General features: G+C 36.5%; 1 protein-coding gene and 1 pseudogene across 2 annotated transcripts in view; both read right to left on the reverse strand.

The window, feature by feature from the left end:
- The window catches only part of LOC107684845 (probable phospholipid-transporting ATPase VB), a 35495-nt pseudogene extending 25021 nt beyond the window's left edge, over positions 1–10474 (reverse strand).
- Positions 10475–21708: 11234 nt separating this feature from the next.
- The window catches only part of LOC107684828 (gamma-aminobutyric acid receptor subunit beta-2-like), a 49302-nt gene continuing 46031 nt past the window's right edge, over positions 21709–24979 (reverse strand). Inside the window, exons 9-10 of one of the 2 annotated variants that reach the window (XM_016481193.1) lie at positions 24081–24221; positions 21709–22100 (exon numbers count right to left, since the gene is read on the reverse strand). In XM_016481193.1, coding sequence (XP_016336679.1) covers positions 21756–22100; positions 24081–24221 — 486 coding nt within the window. In that variant the 3' untranslated portion in view covers positions 21709–21755. The remainder of the gene's footprint in view (positions 22101–24080; positions 24222–24979) is intronic. The other variant, XM_016481194.1, reaches the window with a different exon arrangement.

Consider the following 24979-nt stretch of genomic DNA (forward strand, 5'->3'; position numbering starts at 1 on the left):
AACGCCAATGTATATATATATATACATATATATATATATATATATATATATATATATATAAACTTGATCTCCAGGTTTTTAACCATGCACAACCTGCTTAAAATGCAAATTTTGTGTCATGCTTATTCAATAAATCTAGATGAGTTTGCATCTTCTGGTATGTCTCAATGTCAGCTGTCAGTGAAGAATCCTGCAGTCACAATGTGAGCGTCAGGTATGCTGCTCAACACACACAACTGGGTTGGGGGCTTCTTTACTGATGCACGGCTCTTTAGCATCACACCTCACACACAAAGCCTGATGTACAACAGAGGAGCAGTTTTAAACACAACTTCAGGGTGGAGCCTGAGCTGTGAAGTTACACAGAAGCATTTTGACATCTCATTTAATATTTAGGCAAGCAGTGAAGTCTGGGTGAATCTCACAAAAACATTCCCAGGTCATATTTCACCACAAAAAAACAAAAGAATAAAATAAGAAATTAAGAAAAAGAAGCCTTTAAGAACATTAAGATTTGAATTATAACATTATTATTATTTTCACAACTAACACTTTACAATAAGGTTCCATTTGTTTGCATTAGTTAACCACGGTAGTTAACATGAACTAACAATGAAAAATACTTCTAAAGCATTTTTTAAATCTTAGTTAATGGTAATTTCAATATTTACTAATACATCATTAAAATCAAAAGTTGTATCTGTTCATATTATTTAATGGACCTGAGCTAAGATGAACTAACAATGAACAATTGTATTTTTAATAACTCAACAAAGATGAATAAATACTGTAACAAACATACTGCTCATTGTTAGTTAATGCATTAACCAGTGTTAACTAATGGAAACTTATTGTAAAGTCTTATGGAATTAAGTACAAATAAGGACATTAGATTCCTGTTAATGCACTATAGTATTTTTTTTACTGTATTATAAAAAATATTAGATATTTTCACATTAAAGTAAAAAACATTTTTTTTTTTATCATGAAATTATATTTATAACAATTGAACACAATTAAGGGCATTAGATTCTGGCTAAAGCAATTATTAGTATTTTTTTTAAGTATTATAAAAACTTTTTTTCACTTTACAGTACTATGAGATTTTTTTAGTGAAATTAGTTAATAACAATTAAGGAGATTAGACTCCTATTAATGCAATATAGTATTATTTTTTACTGTATTACAAAAAATACATTTTCACCACAGGATTTTTTTTTGCATTACAATAATAAGCATTGGCAGGGAATTGCAAATGTCACAATACATTTTCTCCTTATGAATTTTTTTTTTGTCTTTTGATGTTGACATGACACAACCTGCTGTTGTCAAATTATGATCAAATTTACTATTCAGTCCCCACGGCCGGGCAAAAAATTCCCACTAAACCCCCCCTTTTCCTTAATGCAAATTTTAATTTATAACACCAAAGTGAAGGCAATTAATTAATTGTGATATTTTTACTAATAAAACGGCTGACAAAAGAATATTAGCTCCCCAAATCAGACAAGACTAATGCTGTTTTGTGCCAAGCATGCATTTCTCCGAATGAAGTGGCTGATGTCTGTTTCAGATAGTGAGATAAATCTTGCGCTCCTCCAGAAGGACTCACTGTGTGCAGTCTGTGATTAGCAAGACGTCTATTTCTGGCGTTTAACTGTCAGTCAAAATGTGTGAGTGTGAAAAAATGATGATGTGTGAGACAAACACCTGCTCTTGAATACTCTATCTTTGAACGAGAGACAACACCTCAGTGCATTTCACTGCAATTTTAACTCGTTGCATCCACACAGCGTCTTTAAAGTGAAAAACTACAGTGCCTAGAGTTAAAATATAATCATTCACAGCATGCAATTTGCAATAACAATTCACCATAATCATTCATAATCACCAGTTCTGCTCTCGAACTGTAAGTCCTCATCCTATCACTGCCACTGTCTGGGATCTATGTTTTAAATTCAAGTGTTTCTGGTTTGTATTCACAGTGCATGTTAACTATGAACATGTAGGTGCATCCAAATGCTTTCGTGAGCATCTCAAAGCATGCTTTTTCAATCTAATCCAGCAATATATCTGCATTCCTTTCAGTTAAATGGCAAGGGATAGACCTCTGAGTTCACATGACAGGCGTCACTGCATTACAGTTAGGACACGTTTGCTCTAGGAGAAGCATGACAAATCATACTGTATGTGGGAAAGGTGCATGCATGTACTGAAGCTTAACCATTTGCAAAAGGTCGGTGTGACTCAACAGGAAAGAAGGCATTAGTTACACTGCATCCTACTCACATTTTTGTGATACAAATGCATGCAATGTCAAACGTCAAAGCTTGTGCATGCTAATCTGAGTCATCCAACCTGGCAACTATCTGTTAAAGTTTGCCATTGTTTGCGGCAGATGTATTTCTTAATGAAAGTTTGGGGGCAGCATGTTCTATCACAAGGAGAGGGATCTATAAATAACTACCTGCCATGCTCATGACAATTCTTCCTGCATCCCTCCTCCACACCAACTGCCCCCTCCTCTCCATGCATATGTCCAGGAGTCTGATTACAGACTGCAAGCCAAAACCTGCCTTTTATTATGGGTGTTTGCTAAAGCATGCATCACTATTATTGTTGCCAGAGGCGTCATGCACATTCAAACTGCCCTCTGAGATCTTTTTATGCAACTTCCAAAAAACAGAAGATATTTTTACATTTGATAAGTACAGAATAGTTCACCCAAAAATGTAACTGTACTCACCCTCAGGGCATCCAAGATGTAGATGAGTTTGTTTCTTTATCAGATTTGGAGAAATGTATTGCATCACCATCACCTCAGCAATGGATGCTCTGCAGTGAATGGGTGCCGTCAGAATGAGAGTCCAAACACCTGATGAAAGCATCACAATAATCCACAAGTAATCCACATCACAACACACAGTCCATCAGTTAACATCTCGAGGAGCCAAAAGCTGCAAGTTTGTAAGAAACAAATCTTTATTATTAAGACGTTTTTAACTTTTAACCATCACTTCTGGACAAAATAATGCATAAACACTTCCTTCAATTTTGGACATATTTCTCTTCTGATTCAGACGAGGCAACTTTTTAACTGGAGAAAAAACAGCTGATGAAAGCATCACAATAATCCACAAGTAATCCACATCACAACACACAGTCCATCAGTTAACATCTCGAGGAGCCAAAAGCTGCAAGTTTGTAAGAAACAAATCTTTATTATTAAGACGTTTTTAACTTTTAACCATCACTTCTGGACAAAATAATGCATAAACACTTCCTTCAATTTTGGACATATTTCTCTTCTGATTCAGACGAGGCAACTTTTTAACTGGAGAAAGCAAAATTACAGATAGAGTACTGGTATTTACACAATGGTATTTCACTACAATTTGAAGTTAAAAATGTCTTGATGGATTTGTTTATTACAAACTTTTGTCTTCTCAAGACATTAACAGATGGACTGGAGTGGTGTGGATTACTTGTGGATTATTGTGTTGTTTTTATCAGCTGTTTGGACTCTCATTCTGACGGCACCCATTCACTGCAGAGCATCCATTGGGGAACAGGTGATGTAATGCTACATTTGTCCAAATCTGATGAAGAAATAAACTTATCCACACATGGATGGCCTGAGGATGAATACATTTTAATTTTTTGGTCAACTATTTCTTTAATAGTCCCCCATAAGGATGTCACATTTTGGGGAAATGTGTCATTTTGTGATTTGTGCGGAACCAAGGTATTAAGTGATTTTACAAAAATAAAATCACTATAAAACATTTTACAAAATGATAATTTGTCAACAACACAACCAAAGAGATATGTATTATACTGTCTATCAGCTTTTTTTATTAGATTTAGTTTTTCTTATAATTAAAAAGTATTTGTGTCTGAAGACACCGCAGTTATTAGTACAGTTTGTTCTTTTATAAATAATAATAGTTATTTTTATTAGGGGTTTTTCCCCCATAAAACACAAGCAGTGTTATTAAAAAATAAATTCCGGAAATGAAAATGCAGGGCGATCACTCAAAGTAAAGTTCAGTTCAGTCAGTCGAGTTCGATTTTGCTTGGCTTAATCAATTATAAAAATGTATTTTATATATAGGATTTCCAGGCCCTATGCATACCACAAAATTACATCACAACTCACAGTCTTAGGAAAAAGTGCCAGAATTGTCATTATTGACCCCTCAAAAAAAAAAACTAGGTGCATGACGCATAGTATGAGGGGTTTGAACAAACCACAACTCTTAGTGTTACACTTCATTAAATAATTCATCTCATATCTAGACAGCAACTACAGTATCTAGCAACATCCAAGCAACCACCCAGAACACCTTAGCATCATGGCAGTGTGTATTGCATGAGTGAGCACAACTCTTCAGAAAGTGTAGAAGTCCTGTCTACTAAATGAACATGAGGACTAGCTACTTATTTTCTTGAATATTGCACAGCCGTAAAAATTCTCAGCAGGAGTGAATTAAACAGCCAAGATGGAATAAGCATCACTTTGTCTGCCCTGAGCTGTTTTAATGAAAGGTGGTTCGACTATGTGTGCGAACAATATTATAAAACTCTCTCCCTTTGGGATAGAATAGGAACTAATCAATCATAACCGCTGGAGGAAAGCACCACAGAAACGTGCACATTACAAGCATTAGCAACACTGTACAGCGTAAAACCGTGTGAAGTATTAGATTAGTGTAATGATTTTGTTGCTTTCAGACAGAAGGTCCCCTTGTGGAGCCAGTGGAACGAGGGATTGTCTGACTGCTGGGAACCGTTTGAAATTGAATTGTTTATTTACTGGTATGAAAATCCAGCATGATAAAGCAATGTCATAAAGAGAAAACAGGCCTTACAAAGAAACTGAATAAAAACATCGTTACTGGTTGTCATGTGTCATCGGGCATAAGCACAACAGATGTTGCCTGTACATTTATTCTTATGAATATTCTCTTGCTAGACTAAACAACACATTTTACTCACGAAACGTGGCGTATTTAAGGAACATCACATGATTGTACAAATTATATTGCTTTTATAGTACAACAGTTCAATATATTAGTAGTTTATATTGAACTGCATACGTTTTAGACACTATATTATCCCTTTGTTTTTGCCTGGCAAATGAAAATGCTTTGAAATGAAGCCATAGCAGAATCAACTGTTGCGGTGAGCAACACACAGTAGTGGTGTTTTGATCCTGAATGCATCAGCAAACTGGTGAAGTAAATCATTCAATGACTCACTCATACGAATCACAGTTTATGAACAGATCAGTTAAATAACATCAGCAAACTGGTGAAGTAAATTATTCAATGACTCACTCATATGTATCAGTTTTTGAACGCATCATTTAAATGAAAGATTCCGTGAATCACTCATAAAGACTTGTTTGTAGTACAAAAAGTTTTACAATGTACTGCAGTTATTGGGCTAGTTACAGTCTGAGTCTACATATAATAATGGGAGAAACTGAGATTTATGAACCAATTGCTTTGCAAAATCATTTGAAGTGTTCAAAACACGTTGTTAAAACCTTTTGGTCAAACTGGTGTAAATGCAATTAAAACTTAAATGTTGCACACATTTTTCCAAACCACAAATATTTTCAAAAAAGTTTAATCTATTAAATGTAATCGAATCATCAAATACCATTAAATATGAAGCATCTGTATAATATTATTTTAATAATTTGTTCATTCAAATAATATGAACTCTGGTTTAAAACAAAAGTATTGCAAAGGTTTAGTAGCTTCAAAAACTATAAAGCAGTACTTCGAAAGCACCCATCACTATCTATAATGGCTAATTAATTAAATATTTTGCACGTTCAGATGAAATAGCTTACTTCCACATTGAAAAATAAGGTTAATAATTCCAAACGACACAGAATATTCAACAGCTGGAAGAAATTGCTATCCAAGAGTTCCTGTACCCTCATACAGCATTAACACAATCATGCCATCTAAACGCTACACTGGTTGATCTGATCACAGATAGAGTTGCAGGAATGAGGAATTGTCTCCTTTCTAACTGAACGGTTGAGCTGAAACGAAAGAACTTACATCGTCAAAAAAGCTCACCAAAGGCTCTTCTTCCTATGACAGCTCAAAAAGTTTTGCCGTATCAAAGAACGAACGGCTTCAGTTCTATAGAGCAGCGATAGAAAGCGTATTAACTTTTTCAGTTACACTGTGGAATGGCAACTCCACAGATCAGCAGAGGAAGTTGGAGGACAGCATTGTGCTCCCTGCCTCGAAAAGCATTGACTACCATCTCAAAGCAAGCAGTGAAGGCCTGACATTTCAGGATTCTACAAACAGTAATACCTTCCACAACATCACTTACTGTAAGAACATGCAAAATCTTCATTCCTCCACTCACACTGTAAAAAGTAGTATACTTAGTTGTTGAGCTACTTATCCTTAATTTAAACCATACTAGTTTTGTTTAGTATAAATTATGCATTTAGGTTGATTTACTGATGTTAGATAATGTTTTTGATGTGAACAGAACAGCTTATTTAGATATGACCATTTTTAGGTTACCATTTCAGGGCACATTTCTTGACAAGTATTTTGTGTGCACCAAAGGAATAGTTCCTAAAAAAAATAAAAAATTGCTGAAAATTTACTCACCCTTGAGGAATCCAAGATGTAGATGAGTTTGTTTCTTCATCAGATTTGGAGAAATCGCATTCCATCGCTTGCTCACCATTGGACCCTCTGCAGTGAATGGGTGCCGTCAGAATGAGAGTCCAGAAGCCAGAAGTTAAAATGCCCTAATGATCGATTTGTTCCTTGCAAACACGCAGCTGTTGGCTTCTCAAAATGTTAACTGATGGACTGGAGTGGTGTGGATTACTTGTGGATTATTGTGATGTTTTTATCAGACTCTCATCCTGACGGCACCCATTCACTGCAGAGCATCCATTGCTGAGCAAGTGATGGAATGACACATTTCTCCAAATCTGATGAAGAAACAAACTCATCTACATGGATTTCTCAAAGGTGAGTGATTTTTATTTTATTTTGGGGAACTATTCCTTTAGTGCACACAAAATAAATATATTCCAGAAATATGCATTGAAATGGTAACCTAAAAATTGTAATATCTAAATAAACTGGTTTTGTTCAAGTCGGTGATGCCATATAAGAACCATTTTGGGTTCTAAACAAACAAACAAACAACTTTCAGTGGTCAGTTCTTAAAAGAAACATTTCTATTTAGTGTGAAGAACATTTTAATAATCTGAAGAACCTTTTAGAAAGAACTGGTTCAGCATTGGAAAGATTCCATGTTAAAGGGTCTTCATCAAAGTCAATAACAAACCTTTATTTTTAAGAATTGACCTGCATCTCACAATTTATATTTAAGCCACAAAGTGCTCCAGTCCATCCACTATTAATGCCACTCCACAAGGCATTACATTTTAATAAAAGATTATAAAGACAAAGCATGTCTTTTCTTTGGAATAACATGCATTCATATACAACAAGACCAGAAACAAGTATAAAGAAAGCTAATAAATAAGGTCAATAATTAAATGCATTCATTCACATTTCATGTTGACATTATGCCTGCCACGTCTGAATAAATATAACCCAGCTGTCCAAAACTGAGACGTGCTTAAAACAACAGTAAACACACACTGTGAATAATAGAAATGGCAAAAGAGGCAGCTTTTCTAACAGCCCCTCTGGGCACGACAGGCATGTCAGGACAGCAGCAGGCTTGAGTTTCGGACTGACCCGAGTCTGTCCCGCTCCTGTGCCACCTGGGCTCGCCGTATGGAAACACTCCGGGAATCACAAAATGGAGCAGCGGCTTAGCTCAAAATAAAATGAAAGAGACTAAGTAACCATGGCAATAAGTGATGGATTTGGAATCTCTTTTGGAAGTAAAAATATATCTCAGGGTGTACCTGTGACTGCTGCGAAATCTCTCTCTCTCTCTCTCTAACCCCTAGTCTCTCAGTCCTTCCACCTCACAAGTGTGGTGAATTACTCGTTTTTTCCCACCAGCTATTCCGTCATTTTAAAATAGATCTAAATGATGCCTTCTCTGTCTTCCTCACTGATGCAACACGACGATGAGGATCTCGTCAAAATGCACACAATGCGTCGGATGCAAGACATTGTGCAGCTCTTCAAAAAGAAGGAAAAAATCTCCCACACAAATTTTATTTCTAGGTCAAAAATTCCCATGGGGTTTCGAAACACAGATGAAGTGAAACACAAATTCAAGCGAGCCTGAGCCACGACAGAGCTCACAGAAAGAGATGGAGGAGAGAGCGAGGGATGCAGAGAGGCAAGAACGAGTGCAGAGAGCAAGAGGCATTTGACTTAGTCACTGTATAAGCACCAGCAATTTTATTTATTTGATATACCTACACACATTTTCCAGCATAATACACTTAATAGAGGCGTTCAGTACAGACAGATAAAGGATTTATGGGCTGCTTCATTGATCTGCACTACAGCGTTTAATAATTGTTATTTTAGCCTATGTAAATACATCCCAGACAGACACATTTTTCTATGATATGATATAGTGATAAAGATCATAGTGAAACGATTGTCAACTTTTTAAAATGTGTCCAATGTTCTATTCTCTTATTTTTGGATGAGGTTTTATGAATGTGTTGTGCAAACAAACCCTGTTTATTAGCATTTAGTATTCATTTTTAGTGTCTTAGCATATGCCATATTTTTGTTATTTCAATTCAAAGCATAAAACTGCTGTTTTTCAGTGATTCAGAATTGATCCAATGGTTGATGGTTGATCTGATGATTTTAGCCGTACAACACCTGTCTGTTATGCTGTTCGATATCGCTGGTATTGGTTATAATATTATGTAACTTATTATCGTAATCATAAACACTAAACCATTGTTATTTTTTCTAGTTATTTATATACGGTATAGCAGCTAATGAATCACAAGTTTCACATTCACAGAAAATAGCTTACTTCCACATTGAAAAAGGTGGATTTTTTTGTGTTTAAGTAATCAATCACATTAAACCAGTGGTTCTCAATGGGATTTTTAAAAAAAGTATAAGTTATTTAAAATTATATATAAACATTGTATATAATTATATATAAATATTATATATAAAATTGCCAAATTAAAAATTAAAATCTAAATTAAATTAACATCTAAATTAAAATTCTAAAAAAATACAAAATTAAGATGTAAACAGAAATCGTATTTCTTTATCTTCCCTGAATAATAATTGATTTAACTGAATAACGTGTAGTACAATACAGAACATAACTTCTGGAATAACTCAATGAAAATAATTCATTTCATTTTCCAGTTTTCCATGTCAGCATCTGAAGCTATCTTCATAATGAAAATATTAAATTAATTAACCACATTAAAAAAAAGGTTTGAAAACAAGCTGATTTAATATAATTAAGTGAAAAAGAAGCGAAGCCCCCCCAGAACACGTTTTTGATAGCCAATTTTCCCCGGAACGTGTTTGGGCGGGTTTTATTACACAGACCTGGCAACCCTGCAGAGGGCCTTTGAGTCAAGAAGGATGAGAACCACTGCACTAAACCAACATGTTAAATTGACAATATATTTTATATGTGACCCTGCAGCACAAACGCAGTCTTAAGTCGCTGGGGTATATTTGTAGCAATAGCCAACAATACATTGTATGGGTCAAAATTATAGATTTGTCTTTTATGCCAAAAATCATTAGGATATTAAGTAAAGATCATGTTCCATGAATATATTTTGTACATTTCCTACTGTAAATATATCAAAACTTAATTTTTGATTAGTAATATGCATTGCTAAGAACTTCATTTGGACAACTTTAAAGATGATTTTCTCAATATTTAGATTTTTTTTTTGCACCCTCAGATTCCAGATTTTCAAATAGTTGTATCTCGGCCAAATATTGTCCGATCCTAACAAACCATACATCAATGGAAAGCTTATTTATTCAGCTTTCAGATGATGTATAAATCTCAATTTCGAAAAATTGACCCTTATGACTGGTTTTGTGGTCCTTGGTTATACATATACATATTAATTAATTTTAGGTTTACAGTTGTGATCTGTTTACCTGCTGAATATGAAGCAGGGTGTGTTGTTGAGCTGTTGGTCAGTCTGGTACCTCCGGAAGTCCTCCCAACCATCTTTGACTGCGGTCAGTGCCAGGATGACACAAATGGGAATGAGAGCCACCTCCGGCTGGAGCACGTTCACCCCCGGGACGAAATTCAAGAAGGCCAGGCCCACGAAGTAAATGTTGGAACTGCTCGAATAAGCTCATGGGGATGAAAAACCACAGCCTGTGTTTGTTGGTTTTGATGGCGTTGCCCTCATACTCGGATGCTCACGTTTCTTCAGATCTTCGAAAGGTAAGTTGGAGACCACTGTCCTGACGGGTCTGTCTGCACCTCGGTGCCCAAGAAGGGTCAGAGGGTTTGTCCAGGTCATGACGTCCCAGTTAAAACAAACCTCCCCTGCATGAGCTTTAATAGAAATCCTAAGGGTCCTCTAAGAAACCGAAATTTATAAGAAGCTGCCCTGCACGCCTCTCACATCACCTGTACGAGTGAGGCTAAAAAAGAAGTACAGAGAAAAAGAAAGAGAGAGAAGAAGTGGGTTGAATCTACACCTGTTAAACTCCTCTGACCGCTCACTGTGGGAACAAACACCTGTCTGAGGTGAAGGTGTGCTGTCAGAGCACTGCATGCCGAAGAACCAAAGATTCAAAAACACAAACACACCACACTGACCCAATTATATTAAACACAGCTCTGAGCAGAAACAACGCTCAAGCTAGCAGTCAAAAGCCTGCGCACATGTGACTGAATATGCTTTCATTAAAACACTTTGTTATTAAAAAATAGAGGGAAAAAACACAACATTTTGTTCTGAAGGCTGGAAATTACTGTATATTTCTTGATTACACTCTCAGAAAAAAGGTACAAATGATGTGACAAGGCCTTTTCAAAAGGTACAATTTTTTTTTTTTACCCCTAAAGGGTGAATTAGTACCATAAAGGTAGATATTAGAACCTAAATTTGTACATTTTAATACCTTTTGATAACCCTAGTGACAGCTTTTGTACTGATTGGTACAAAAAGCTATGCACTTCTTTTGAAAACAATCACCTTTATTAATGAATTATTTAATTGATGAATTGAAGCAGAAAGTAAAGGAAAAGCATGAAAGTCAAATCATGTGGAAAGGAAAAGTGGTAACACTTTACAATAAGTTTCCATGTAACTGCATTAGTTAACATTAACTATCAATGAAAAATAAGCATTTATTAATCTTAATGTTTCACCATTTCAAATGATTATCATTATTAAAATCAATCAAAACTTGTATGTTAATATTTTATTTAATGGACTTGAGCTAACTTGAACTAACAATGAATAGTTGTATTTCTATTAAATAACATTACCGGAGATAAAAAAAAAAGAAATAAAAAATAGCCTAACAAATAACAATGTAATAAACAATAAAACAAACAAACAAAAAAGTACAGAATGTACTTCTCATTGTTAGATCATGGATTATTACCAATAACTAATGGGTCCTAATAAAGTGAAAGGTCAAACTAGTTCAAATACAGTGAATTAAGCTACAAACTCATCATCATAATGCACAATGTTTCTGGCGTGTTTGATTTGGGCATTGGTGGGGACATAACGGCAAACAACAGACATTTAATTGTTTGATCAAAATTATTGCAAGTGACAATTTAGTAGTGGCTGGATTTTGGTAGGATCATGCCATAGCGTCTCTACTAAATTCGACAGCCTTGAAAATATTAACAGCACACCAATTTAAAGTACCAGTCTGTGGCACAAATGTATTCACATTTTTAAAGCTTGCGAAATACAATTATTTTATTAATAATAATAATTTGCAAGAGTTATTAACATTGTGCAATGATATCTACACATTTTAAGAAATGAGCACACACTGTAAAAAAAAAGATTTTTCTAAATTGTAAAAACAAATATTATTGGAGTACATTTTTTGTATGTTCAGTTAGGAGCAGGAGAGATGTTGCCTTATAGTGAGAACCACTTAAAAGGATAGTTCACCCAAATCTGAAAATCTGCTGTTAATTTACTCACCCTCAGGCCATCCAAGACGTAGGTGACTTTGTTTTTCAGTAGAAGAGTGAAGAAGACTTTTAGCTGGAACCGTGCTCCTTGGTGATTCATTAAAATACAAGTCAGTAGCTATGTTTCCATCCACCTATTTTTATGCGCATTTTGGGATATCGCACAAACGCTGGATGGAAACGCCAAGATGCGCATAAATTCTAAAAATGCGCATAAAAAAACGCATGCGCTCAACTAAGTAGGATACATTTATTATCCGGTAAGAAAACATGCGCATAAACTACGTTGGAAACACTTTAACTGAATAAATTCCTTAATGCGCATCAAAAAAGACTTGACTTTGCGATGGAAACATAGCTAGTGGCTGACTGCCCGTTTTTGAGAATAAAAATAACAATCATATAAAAGACAACAAAATGAATACAAGTGGCTCCTGATGATGTATTGAGCTGTTGTTATAAAGCGAAACGATCGGTCTGTGCAAGAAACTGAACATTCTTTACAACATTATTATTAGGGTGCAATGGGTCACAGTTGATCAGTGATCCATACAGATCAGGCAACGGTTCTGCACGCATGTGATTTGCAGATTAATTCTTAAGTTTAACCATCCTTTATCATTTGCACCAGTTTACACATTCAAGCGATTTTAAACCATTCAAGCAAAATAGAACTCGCCTGAAGCGCGCACATGCAGAGATTAACAGAACTGATTTCTCTTTCATGTCTCTTTTTGCTTGAACGGACACATACACACAAAGTTATGTTAAAATACCCATCTCGGCAAGTATTCTCTTAAACACAGTTGGTTATGTCTTAAGTGACCATAAACTGTTGAGATAGTAACCGGATGTGTGTCAGTATATTCTGTTCGTGCATTTGGTCTTAAAGCTACAGCAGCCTATAAATACCTGCTGCTGTCTGCGTCATTAATGCTAATGAAATAACAAAACACAGTCTTAACAAAGATTAATCTATATTTAATTTACAAAGTGAACACTATTGTCTTATTTTACCCTTAATTATTACATTTATGTACCTGAATACTACTGGTACTGACTTTATTTGTAACTGTTTGTTGTATTCATCTATGCTTGTAATTTGTGTATTTGTTCTTATTTTATTATTGACTTTATTACTTATGGTTTTGGTGTGGTATCGAAGTACTAAAAGTAAGCTTTCAGTAATAATTGAAAAGCAAACTTTTATTTTTTTTGCTGATCCAAAAAAAAAAATGATTTGACCCATGACTCAAAATCGGTAATATGATCTGAACCTTGAGTTTTGTGATCAGTTGCACTACTAATTATTACCTGTAATCCAGAGCCTCAGACAAACAGGGAAATCCGACTTTTCCATGAACTGGTTCTTTCGGACAGTTCGTTTTAATGAACTGGTTAGTTCGTTTACGTAATGACACAATGATGTAACTACATCTTGGATGGCCTGAGGGTGAGTAAATTAACAGCACATTTTCATTTTTGGCTGAACTATTCCTTTAATACTGAACTGTGGGTAAGTATAGACTGTATATGTGAGCGTTACAAAATAACATCTTTAGACATGGACACGTTAGTGAAATTTCACAGACAAATGTGTCATTGTCTATTGTCTATAGTGTAGCAATGTATGAAGCAAAGCTCAAACAGAAGTCACTTTAAAAGATGATCAGCTTTCAATTCATCAGTGCAATGAATCCGCAAATTCAAACTTCCTACGGATCCGTGGATTCCTATAAAAGTAACTGCGAAAATTCGCAGAACAATGGTCAATGAGATCACACATTTTCTCTCTGAGGAATCATGCCTGCATGAAGCCAAGCGTTTAAAATAGACGATGGAACTTCTGCTATATAATCACTGCACCTCCAGCTACTGCATTTGCATGCGAAATGACTAATATATAAATACCATACTGTGATTAAAAGCAGTGAGCTCATATATCGGTCTCAGTGCATTCTGCCCAAGCAGTACAAGCGCGCACACACACACACACACACACACACACACACACACAATGTGCAAAACTCCGCATGTGGAGAGCCCGTTCTGCAGCTGTCACTAGCTGACATGGCCCTGCAGCGCACCATGTGTTGTGTAAGTCTGATGAAAGCAGAGGTTCAGTAGTGGAGCGCACGGCTGCCTCGTCCCAGGATGGCTGGTCCTCTTGTTTCATGTGGCGCATGGCGCAGCTGTTATAGTACAGCATCGCTCCTCTCCCTTCATCTCTTTCTCTGTTTCCTTCCCCTCCCTTCCATCCCTCCACTTCCTGACAAATAGGACAAAGATCTGTGAATCCCTAATTCCTCCAGTGGCACAGAAGCATTGAAGAGCGGAAAGCATCTGGTTATTCTGCTCTTCTCTTTTTTCAGTCCTCTCACATCTCGACAAAACTATAGGGCCCTTTCAGAGAGGAACAGAGAGAGAGAACGAAGAGGAGAGGAAACAAGGTCTTGCTTTACATGCTAAATATATGTCGAAGGTTCTCTTTCTTTTTTTCATGTTTGCTTATAGGTCTCCTGTGCATTTCCATCTTCCCTGAGGACAATGTTGTAGCTCAGAGCTTGCTCTTTCCAAGCCCAGGAGACAGTTCAGTTATGTGCCATTTAAAGGTGAAGTGTGTCATCTTTTTTAATGCTTTCCAGTTTAATATGCAGAGAAGCAGTTATTTTCTTGAAGTGTAAATATAGGGACTCTCTGGCTCGAAACATTGCTCTGATTGTTTTGAGCGTCCCGACCAGCCTGACACAGTAATACACAGCCAATAGCGTAAGGTTGGGGGCGGGGCTATCTATCTGACATGGGGAAAACATGCTACTTGTGCATACTTTAGTATTACTACTTATGTATTTATAATAATAAAAGCAAATGAGAGATATCAAACTCGCAAGTTCTCGTACCATCAGTGGTACCTCAAAATTTGCAGCTTGTTTAGGATATTATTAAGCAATCAGACAGATGGGGAAAAAAAGTAATAAAAAAACATTGACTTACGGTGAAGTGGGGACCTTTTATGCTCACCAAGGCTGCATTTATTTGATCACAAATACAGAAAAAACAGTAAATTGTGAAATATTATTGCAACTTAAAATAGCTATTTTCTATATGAATAATCTGTTAAAATTTAATTTATTTCTGTGATCAAAGCTGTATTTTCAGCATCATTACTCCAGTCTTCAGTGTCACATGATCCTTCAGAAATCATTCTAATATGCTGATTTAGTGCTCAGGAAACATTTCTTAATATTATTAATGTTCAAAACAGTTTTTGTTGTTTAAAATATTTTCAAAATAATTTGAAATAGAAATATTTTGTAACATTGCAAATGTCCTTACTGTCATTTACTGCCACTTTTAATCAATTTAATGTGTCCTTACATAATAATAACAGTATTAATTTCTCCAAAAATAAATAAAAAAATTTAAAAAATAACTTACTGACCCCAGATTTCTTTAACAGTAGTGCATTATTATTATTATGTTGGATTATTTGCCATGGGAAACAAACATATATATATTAGATCAGGGTTTGAACCTGGGGCTCTTTGCACACTTTATGAAATATATGACTAGACTAGTGAAAGATTAAAGAGATCTTTTCTCAGGAGAAAAATATGAGAAGCGGGAGACTGGTTACTTTCTGAGAGACACGATTGAGACAGTAAAGAGAAAGTCACAGGGTTGTCGTCTGTAATGGTCCCTCTATGGCAGCGCTTCAGTGCAGCCCCAGTCGTGACAGTCTTGCCTCTCGCTGGCCGCTGTGCAGACTTTTACTATTTAATTACCACAGCTCCCGTCACACTGACTGCCAACTCCAGCGGTGAACGTGCAACCCTGTCTTTAAGACAGCCAACATGTTCTCTCACTTCCTGGCAGAGATCTCCATGGCAACCACTCTTGACATTGAGCATAGCTGTGTGGCTTTCTTTGTGCAGGTGGAGTTCTTTAACATCGTTAGCTTCAGGGCCATTAAGAAAGAGAGGAATTTAGTCCTTAGGGGTAAAACCATGACTTCTGAATACGGAAATACAATTTTTCAAGATTATTGGATTACGTTTGAGAAGAAAATACTATTCCAATCCTTTGCATTCAAAACTCTATGCGTTACTTGTAACTATTTTGTGAAATTAATTACTTTCTTAAAGTACTTGAATTATTTTTAATTAATTAAATACTTTTGTAATACAATTTCTGAGAAAATAGTTTCACTTTTTTTTCAGTGTATATCCTCACCTCTGATAAAATTGATAAAAATCTTTAAAAGCAAATACTAATAAAAATCATTATTAATAATTTGCAATGGTTATTCACATTTTTAAAGCTTGCGAAATACAATTATTTTATTAATAATGATAATTTGCAAGAGTTATTAACATTGTACAATGATATCTACACATTTTAAGAAATGAGCACACACTGTAAAAAAAAAGATTTTTCTAAATTGTAAAAACAAATATTATTGGAGTACATTTTACAAAAAATATGATTTCAGTTTTTCTACTTCAAAATCTGATGTGTAATTCAAAGTGTTGCTTGCCATTTCTTTGTAATTGTTTGTGAAATTTACTTTGAAATTATTTACAATTTTTTTAAGTACATATTCATAGCCACAAAACAACGGAATTTTCCACTTTTCAAGCCATTGTGAGGATAAATTCATAATAAAACAGATAAACAGCGATGCAGTACAAACAAGTATTTAGGGTTCATACATTTCGTAACCAATGAATTCCCATGATTTTGGATGCTTCCAATCATTTGTTGTTAAATATTTTTTAAAAATCAGTTTATATTTCCAAAAATGTATTTCTAGCCACTGAAATATTTTAGAGCTATATAAACATAACAAAATTTGTATTCACTACAGACATTCCCATCAGGCCCGTATCCAGCTATGAGGCCACCGAGGTCCAGAATTTTTCATTTTCAAAAATAACATTTGTTCTTTGAATGACTAATTTGCTGTTAAACACCTCATATGAATGCCTGCATGACATGTATAATTCAGTTTAGACAGTTTGCAAGAATGTTTAGTGTCCCCGTTATGAAAATGATCGCTGCGAGACGCTGGCGGAGTGAACGAGGCTTCAGAGAGTTGTGAGCGACGGCGCAGGCGATATCTTTATCTTATCTTATGTGCAAAAGATTGGAAATAATTTCGGTTTATTTTTTGTTTGTTTTAGTATTAATATCTGACAACACTGCATCGCCGGCACTTAAACTGAAAGCAATCAAAAAAGATTATAACAAAATTCTTTAACACCAACAGTGTTGCCAGACGTACCATAATTATCATATTTCTACGATAATTTTGACCTCTGTACGATGTACGATCAATCATTTAAAAAATCCCATAATGTACGATAATTTCAGAATCTTGTGACTCTTCAAATGATGATAGTTGTAAATCATAGAGTTTCTATACTCATCCACGAAATCGGCTCATTACAGACACTACAAATGCGCTCGTTAAGAATTCAGGAGGGTGCCCTTCTTTTAAGCCAAAGAGCACTATCTTGCGGTACATGACGGCGAGAACCCCCTCTACATCTGGCAACACGCAGGCTTCCGATGACAGCGACTCACAGGTGGAGTTATTTATCTAGTTTTTTATCTATTGTGGTAATTTGCAGGTTGTGTCAAAAAGTTGTTGGTCTAGATAAATAGCTGTATTCTGTACGTTTGACTCATGTACGATAATTTTCTTCGAAATACGATAATTTTGAGCTTCTGGTACGATACTTGGACATTTCCAATCTGGCAACACTGAACACCAACCCCCATCTACACCCCCCCCCCAAAAAAAGCCTGGGTACGGCCATGATTCCCATGACTTTTTCTTGCCCAAAAATAACAATTTTAAAAATGAACGTGTGTTTGTGCATCAGTAAGGGTTCTGTTAAGGTGAACAATCTTTATTTCTGAACTCTATTTCGACCTAGCTTTCATTTTGCAGCTCCTTTGGCCTACAGGGCCATTCTTTTACACCGAGCCCATAGTGTAGTGGAATGACGTTCATGCCTTTCTGCCTTAATGTCCCCTGTGGCAGCCTCCATCGCCCATGAGAACTGCTTTTTTCCCCTCTCTGTTTGTCAGAGGAGCGGAAGTGTTGCCTTTTCATCCATTATGCATTCTGGCACCCAGTCAGTCATAAAGCGGGCACAACACCCCGCTCCAATCGCTCCTCAAGCACACACACCCATCTCACCCCGTCTCTCAATCACCTGCGACAATAACGTGTCTTAATCTTCTCTCATCTGCATGGAGCTCACGTGGATTTATGGTAATTTAAGCATAATACGTCAACGCACATTGAAGGGCTATTGAAAATCTTGAAAACTTATTAAAGTGCTCATCATTTTCCAGGGAACCATAAAGATATTAGTCGTGTGCCGTGTTAGCAGAATCCATATTTCAAACAAACAAGAGATAATGCACTGTGAGCAGCATAATCATGTACATGTCCCAACTGGCCTACAATGGGATTAAACGCACAACATGACTGAGAACAAATTCAATATTGTTCTTCTGGTTAATCTAATGAGCCTGTGAGTAGTATGCTACCATAATACTCGCAATATTTCTGAAGTATATAGCATTAATAATGTGTGCAATACGTTCTGGATGCATAGAATGACCACGACCTCCTACATTTGACAACTTGTGTAGTACACAACAGAGAACGATGCACAGAATAATGTATATCCCATAAAGCACTCAACTTGACTTTCCATTACTAATGCGACAAATGAACCAGAAATAATTACAATTGTGATTTTAACATCTCGCCAGGGAGAGCAAGGCTATTCTGTTACTTCAGAAGACTTGGAACATGGCTGAAAAAACGGTATGATACAAATATAAACGAAAGCTAGAAAAAAGAAAAGCAAAATTGAATTATTTTAAATTATAATTCAATTAAAAATGTTAAATGATGACACCACTCAGTGTGGAAAGATCATGTGACAACAATGACACATACTACTGCTTTGAAATGTTTATCGTTGCATTGTTTTACTTGTTTTGAAAAATAGTAGGCAGTATACAGTATTTACTGTGCAGCATTAGTTAACAGTAAACACAAAGTCATAATCATGTCTAGAACATTAGGGGGGACCAGTTATATATAAGATTTAAAAAAGAAGAAAAGAAATAGAACACTGAAGGAAATTCCATGTCTAATTCTAGTTGGGAAGTAATCATTTTGAACGATTTCCAAATAATATGACAAAAATATAATAAAGATATAAGACAAAAACGCAGAACGTTGCATATATCGTCATATTTAGGAATTAAGCCTACATGAATCACGTAAATGGTACCATATTTTCAATTTTAATTTCAGTTTTTAAGAAAACAACTTGAGTAGTTTGCATCCCTGGATGTTACTGTCGGTCGTTTGACAAAATATATAATTTATACTAAAACAGTTGTCAAATATTGTATGTTTTTCGCTACTTCAATCTTACCTCGCTGTCTTTCAACGTGAAAACTGACGCTCGCTCTGGATACAGGGTTGCCAGGTCTGCGTAATAAAATCAGTCCAATTGCTACTCAGAACTTGCCCAATCACGGCCAAAATTATCCCAATTATTGCGTTCCGGGGGAAATTGGCTATTAAAATGGCAACATAATCGCGTTCCGGTGGGGTCCTCCTCAGTCAATATAGCGTTCTGAGGGGCGAGATGATCGGTGTTGGGGAAAGTTACTTTTAAAAGTAATGCATTACAATATTGCGTTACTCCCTAAAAAAGTAACGAATTACGTTACTTAGTTACTTTTTATGGAGAGATGATTCGCTTCAAACCTCGCACAAAAAAACGACCGAGACAACAATATAAAAGTAGCTCGCAGACTTGGCAACACGCTCTGGAATTCGCGCTTTGCTTCTGTGAACAATAAATCCCGCCTACTTCGATTTGATCGGCGATCTCTATCACTTTGACAGTAACGAGCGCCGTTAGACCAGGCTAAAAATGTAACTTTTAAACCTTAGTCATCATAATAACAAACAGAGTGCAGCATAATGGCGTGCAGCAGATTTTACAATATTAAGGGGACAATTTGGCCATTTCTAATTATTGATATCGACTTGTACCTCTCATGTTTATGGTTACGGCCCTGAGTAAACTAGTCCGACTCAAACCTTTCCGACTGAAGCCACCGTAAAACTGCAAGGAAAATTCTGTAAGGTAACAGTTTAAGAGATATAAGCTTCATTAAGCTTTAATAATTTAATTTAGATACATTTTCATTATTGTTGACATTACACAATATATATATATTTACAGGTCATTATGAAATATCATTAGAATTTACAGGATTTTATACAAAATTGCCTGACAGATGCCTTGATTGTATGATCCAGATCCTTCACATATTGTTAGTGAACTGAAGTGATAGTTACAGAACCATAAATTTCAGAGTTGCAATGATCGGTTTCTTGCTTAAATTCAACTGGTGCGCTTTGAGGCCTTTGAAAAAGATTCAGATCCTTCGCCCAATTTTTAAGAAGCAAGATTGTTTTCATCAACCAAAGTCTTCGACATTAAGAAATCTAATACACCAAAAAATACGTTTAAATAATGAACCATAACATTAACATCTGATATTGCAACTATTGAATCAGAATTTTTATTTTTTTTTACCATGATGTAATATCAGCTACTAGTTGTCAGCTTATATCTATCGATAGTGTTAATGGTTTACAAATATATTGCGTCTTTCTTCGTTGAGATTCACTCGCCTCATCCAATCTCGAAACACTCGAGAGATGTTAAACAGCCAGCGGCTCACCACACAAAGTTTATACAGTGTAGAGATGAGGACTGTCTAGCATTTACACGGCCTAGGTACTGTTGACACAGTCCAACCACCAGGGTAATGGTCCATGTCAGTCCGTCCTTGTCCATGGGATCACATATACGTCCTTCGTCGTGGCCCAGCATGTTCATATATCCCCTGCATCAGATAAAACCTTTGTTTTAATAAGGCTGAGTTTCCTTGTTGGCCCAACATCAAAAAAAAAAAAAAGCAATAGTAAAAGGACCTGTTGTGAAAATACCCTGTATGGCTTCCTGACAGAGTCTTTGCATTGCATCCTGCAAACTCATTTGAAAGAACAGAAGAACCTTTAAAGTGTCAACTGAAAATGCATTGTGCTCCAGCTCTCTACAAGAGATAAAGAAAACAAACCAAAGCATGCTTTTAAAAGATATCTGATACACAGCTTAACTATAGGAAAATAGACTTTCACGACCGACTCCTTCTGTAAAGCTTTCTCGGATGCAGTTGGCTACGAAGTAAACATGTACTAACCCAAAAAAAAAATCCTTTAAAATATATGCAAAGACAAGCATAAATATTTGATCCACAGAGTAATCTACATATGACAAATATAAGTGGTATATTGAAACTCTGGAACAAGCCCTGTACTGCGTGTTTTTTCCTCCGGTTGTGTCTTTAGAACGAAAAAACAAAATCCTGATTTTTTATTTTTTTTAACTTTGACCGTCTTTCCTCAGTCTTTCCGCTATATATTTGAAATAAATCAGCAAAAGGTGTATTGTTTTATTCTCTTTTTTAACTCTTCTTTGTTTTCTTTTTTGGTCCGTTCTGCTCTGTGGATGCTTTTAATGCACGTAGTAAAGCCAGTAAACTATGTTGAAGAAGGAAAACACGGTGGGGAAGATCATCCTCGACCACTTGTCGATGGAGTTGACGTCGGACAGGTCCGGGATGTTGACCTTGAGCTGGGAAGCCCGTCTCCTCAGCCGACTTTTCTTCTGGGTGGCGTGGCGCTCCAGCGCGCTGTGGCCGTAGTTTTGCCGAGCCATGGCCGCTCGACGGTACTGAAGGGTGGAGCTGTCGTAGGCAAGCATGGTGCTACGCGGGTCACCCAGACCCCGGGAAAGATCAGACGGACCCATTTCGTTCTTCATCTCAACCGTGGTCAGCCGGATATCATCGGGGGTCATCTGGAGAGAGAAGCAACATTGTAGGATCAGGTCTAGTTAAGAATCACTGTCATCAAATGGTGTATTATTGAAGAGCCCTCTATACATTATATTTGCAAAACCAGCATTTTTCTGAGATCTGTGGGTAGGATATTTTCAAAACACTTTTTATGCAACTGGAATCCGCCTTTTAAAATCACAGACCGCAGGGTAATGCTGTTTTTGCATGTTGAAATGATGCACAATGATGGATTTCATGAACTAGATGTTGAAAAGAAGTGGACTGTCCCTTTAAACCCATGATGAATGCAGTGCAACCATAGTAAATGAATCGTCAGCGATAGTTACACTGCACTCATGGTAAGCTGTGGAGTAAAAGCGTTTCAGGCAATAATATCCAGGATTATTCACGAATTTCAACCATGGCATGGTTAAAATTCTGTCTGCGTATAAATCAGCCAAATAAATGCAAATAAAAAAGGCAAAAACATGAAGGCAGAAGTCTAGATCAACAGTGAGGAGTCAGGTTGCAGAGATGGAGGTAAGGAAAGGCCGGTGCGGGAAGGAAAGCATTCACTCGCTTTCACTTTCCACGATAACCTTGCTTGCTTAAATTTGATTTTATTTAATTTTTCATTTTAAAGTTTCATTTTAAGCATTATTATATCTTAGGCTGCTTAATAATCATCAAAATTGTCCTACAAAAGCTATGTAAACATTGCAAATGCAGTTTGCTAAGCGCTAATGCTACTGTAACAAAGCGACAAATGTTGCACCTGGCTAGTGATACAACAATTTATCAGTATATATATTCGTATAATCAAGACTAACTAATACCTAAGCAGATTAAGTGTTAGTTCCCCATTGTGTTGTTCACCTTGTCAATAGATTTTCTGCTTTGAACATTCAGTATTGTGTAACAGAAGTTTGATATCTCTCATGCTTTAAATTTTATTATATTATAGACATTTATCTGCATTTTATTGACAATCAGCCACTTGCTTTTTATGTAGACAATAATCTTGGCTATTCAAATTTTACAGACCTTAATTTATGTTTATAAGTAATTACCCCAAAATCAAATTCAGTACTCTGAATGTCCCAAAAGTGAAGTCTCGTTCACACCAAGAATGATTACTGTAAAGATATCTACTGTATAAGGATAATTCAGTTAGTGTCCACAGCAATGCATGATATCATTTGTTTATAATGATATATTAAAAATTATATTGTTATATATTTAAAGCAGGATGGATTCTGATTGGCTGCCAATGCTTTTATCACTTCGACAATATCACTCTTCTGCAGTGTTGGGGAAAGTTAGTTTTAAAAGTAATGCATTACAGTATTGAGTTACTTCATTAAAAAAGTAACACATTGCGTTACTTAGTTACTTCTATGGAAAGTGATGCGTTACGTTTCTTTTGTGTTACATATTGTCACCTGGCCTGGGCTTGATTATTAGTTTTTTTAAATAACAAAAAATCCGAAAAGTTATGTGTTTGGCAACTTAATTTGAAAAAGTAACTGGTTTAAAAGTAATGCGCTACTTGAAAAAGTAAACTGATTATGCATATCACGTTACTTGAAATGCGTTACCCCCAACACTTTTCTTCTGTGTTGTTATCGTTATAGTTGTAGTGTGGACCGCCCTATATTCTCATAGAATTTGAATGATTAAAATTTCTTAAAGTTATCCTCCGTGGTGTGAACGGTCCTTTAATTAAACTAATAAACTGCCGTCCACTGCACAAAATGCTACGCTCGGCAATCAAACAGGAATGGCCGTCTGGGAAAAAGGCTCGGGTGCAAACGGTAACTGAAAAAAGGACAGGACAACGTAATGGTGGAAATGATGATGGCTACCATCATTACTCTAAAGGAAGAACAACAGAAAGTCATCCAAAGAAATCATAAGAATCAAACAGAAAGAGCTTGGGTGTGTTTACTTCTGGTTGGTTATCGATGCAGAGCCATTGCATTTTTTGTACCATTCAGTACCTTAAGTCTTTGATCGCCTAGTCCTAATGCTGCATCCTCCGCAAAGATCGGATCCCACATCGAGTCATACCCGTCAATTTCCCTCTGTTTCATTCTGGCATAGAGAGCATCGTCTCTCTGAACTACACTTCCCACCAACCACTGCAAGCATACAAAATCAGCACAGTTACAGAGGTCGGCTGCACTCAGAGAGAGACACAACTCTTTCAGTGAGATTAGAAGGAAAGCCCTAGAGGCTCCGCCAGCCGAGAGTCTCTTGTTTACAGTTAACAAAAGTCTGCGCCGATCTCCCGGATATTTTATCACATGTTTCAGAGGGTAAAAGCCCATTAGGTTGCGGCTGGTGAACAAGCTTATGCCAGTGGAAAAAATACAGCTATGCATCCGGTGTTTTAACAATCTGACCCTGAAAGAGAACTGACCACCTACTGACCAGAGGCCTTTGTCAACAAACCCTAAAGACGCGTGAGGTGTTTGTGTGTGTGTGTGTGTGTGTGTGTGTGTGTGTTTCAGGTGACGGTCATGCACTCGATGCAGGCTGGGTATCTGGAGAAAGCCCAGAAATACACGGATAAAGCCCTCATGCAGCTGGAGAAGCTGAAGAGTGAGTCGCGTTACATCACAGAGACTCGTGTTCACGTGTGTGTGTGTGTGTGTGATAACTGATGTTCTGATGTGTGTTTGTCAGTGCTGGACTGCAGCCCCATCCTGTCCTCGTTTCAAGTCATTCTGCTGGAGCACATCATCATGTGTCGTCTGGTGACGGGACACAAGGCCACGGCGCTGCAGGAGGTGTGTGTGTGTGTGTTTGATGGAGTGGTGTGATGCTTCTGCTGCGGTGTGTAACGCGCGCGTGTGTGCGCGTGTGCGTGTGTGTGTGCGCGTGTGTGGGTCGGCGT

This window comes from Sinocyclocheilus anshuiensis, unplaced genomic scaffold (assembly GCF_001515605.1).
Source record: "Sinocyclocheilus anshuiensis isolate Anshui unplaced genomic scaffold, SAMN03320099.WGS_v1.1 scaffold121, whole genome shotgun sequence".
NCBI classification, from domain to species: domain Eukaryota; kingdom Metazoa; phylum Chordata; class Actinopteri; order Cypriniformes; family Cyprinidae; genus Sinocyclocheilus; species Sinocyclocheilus anshuiensis.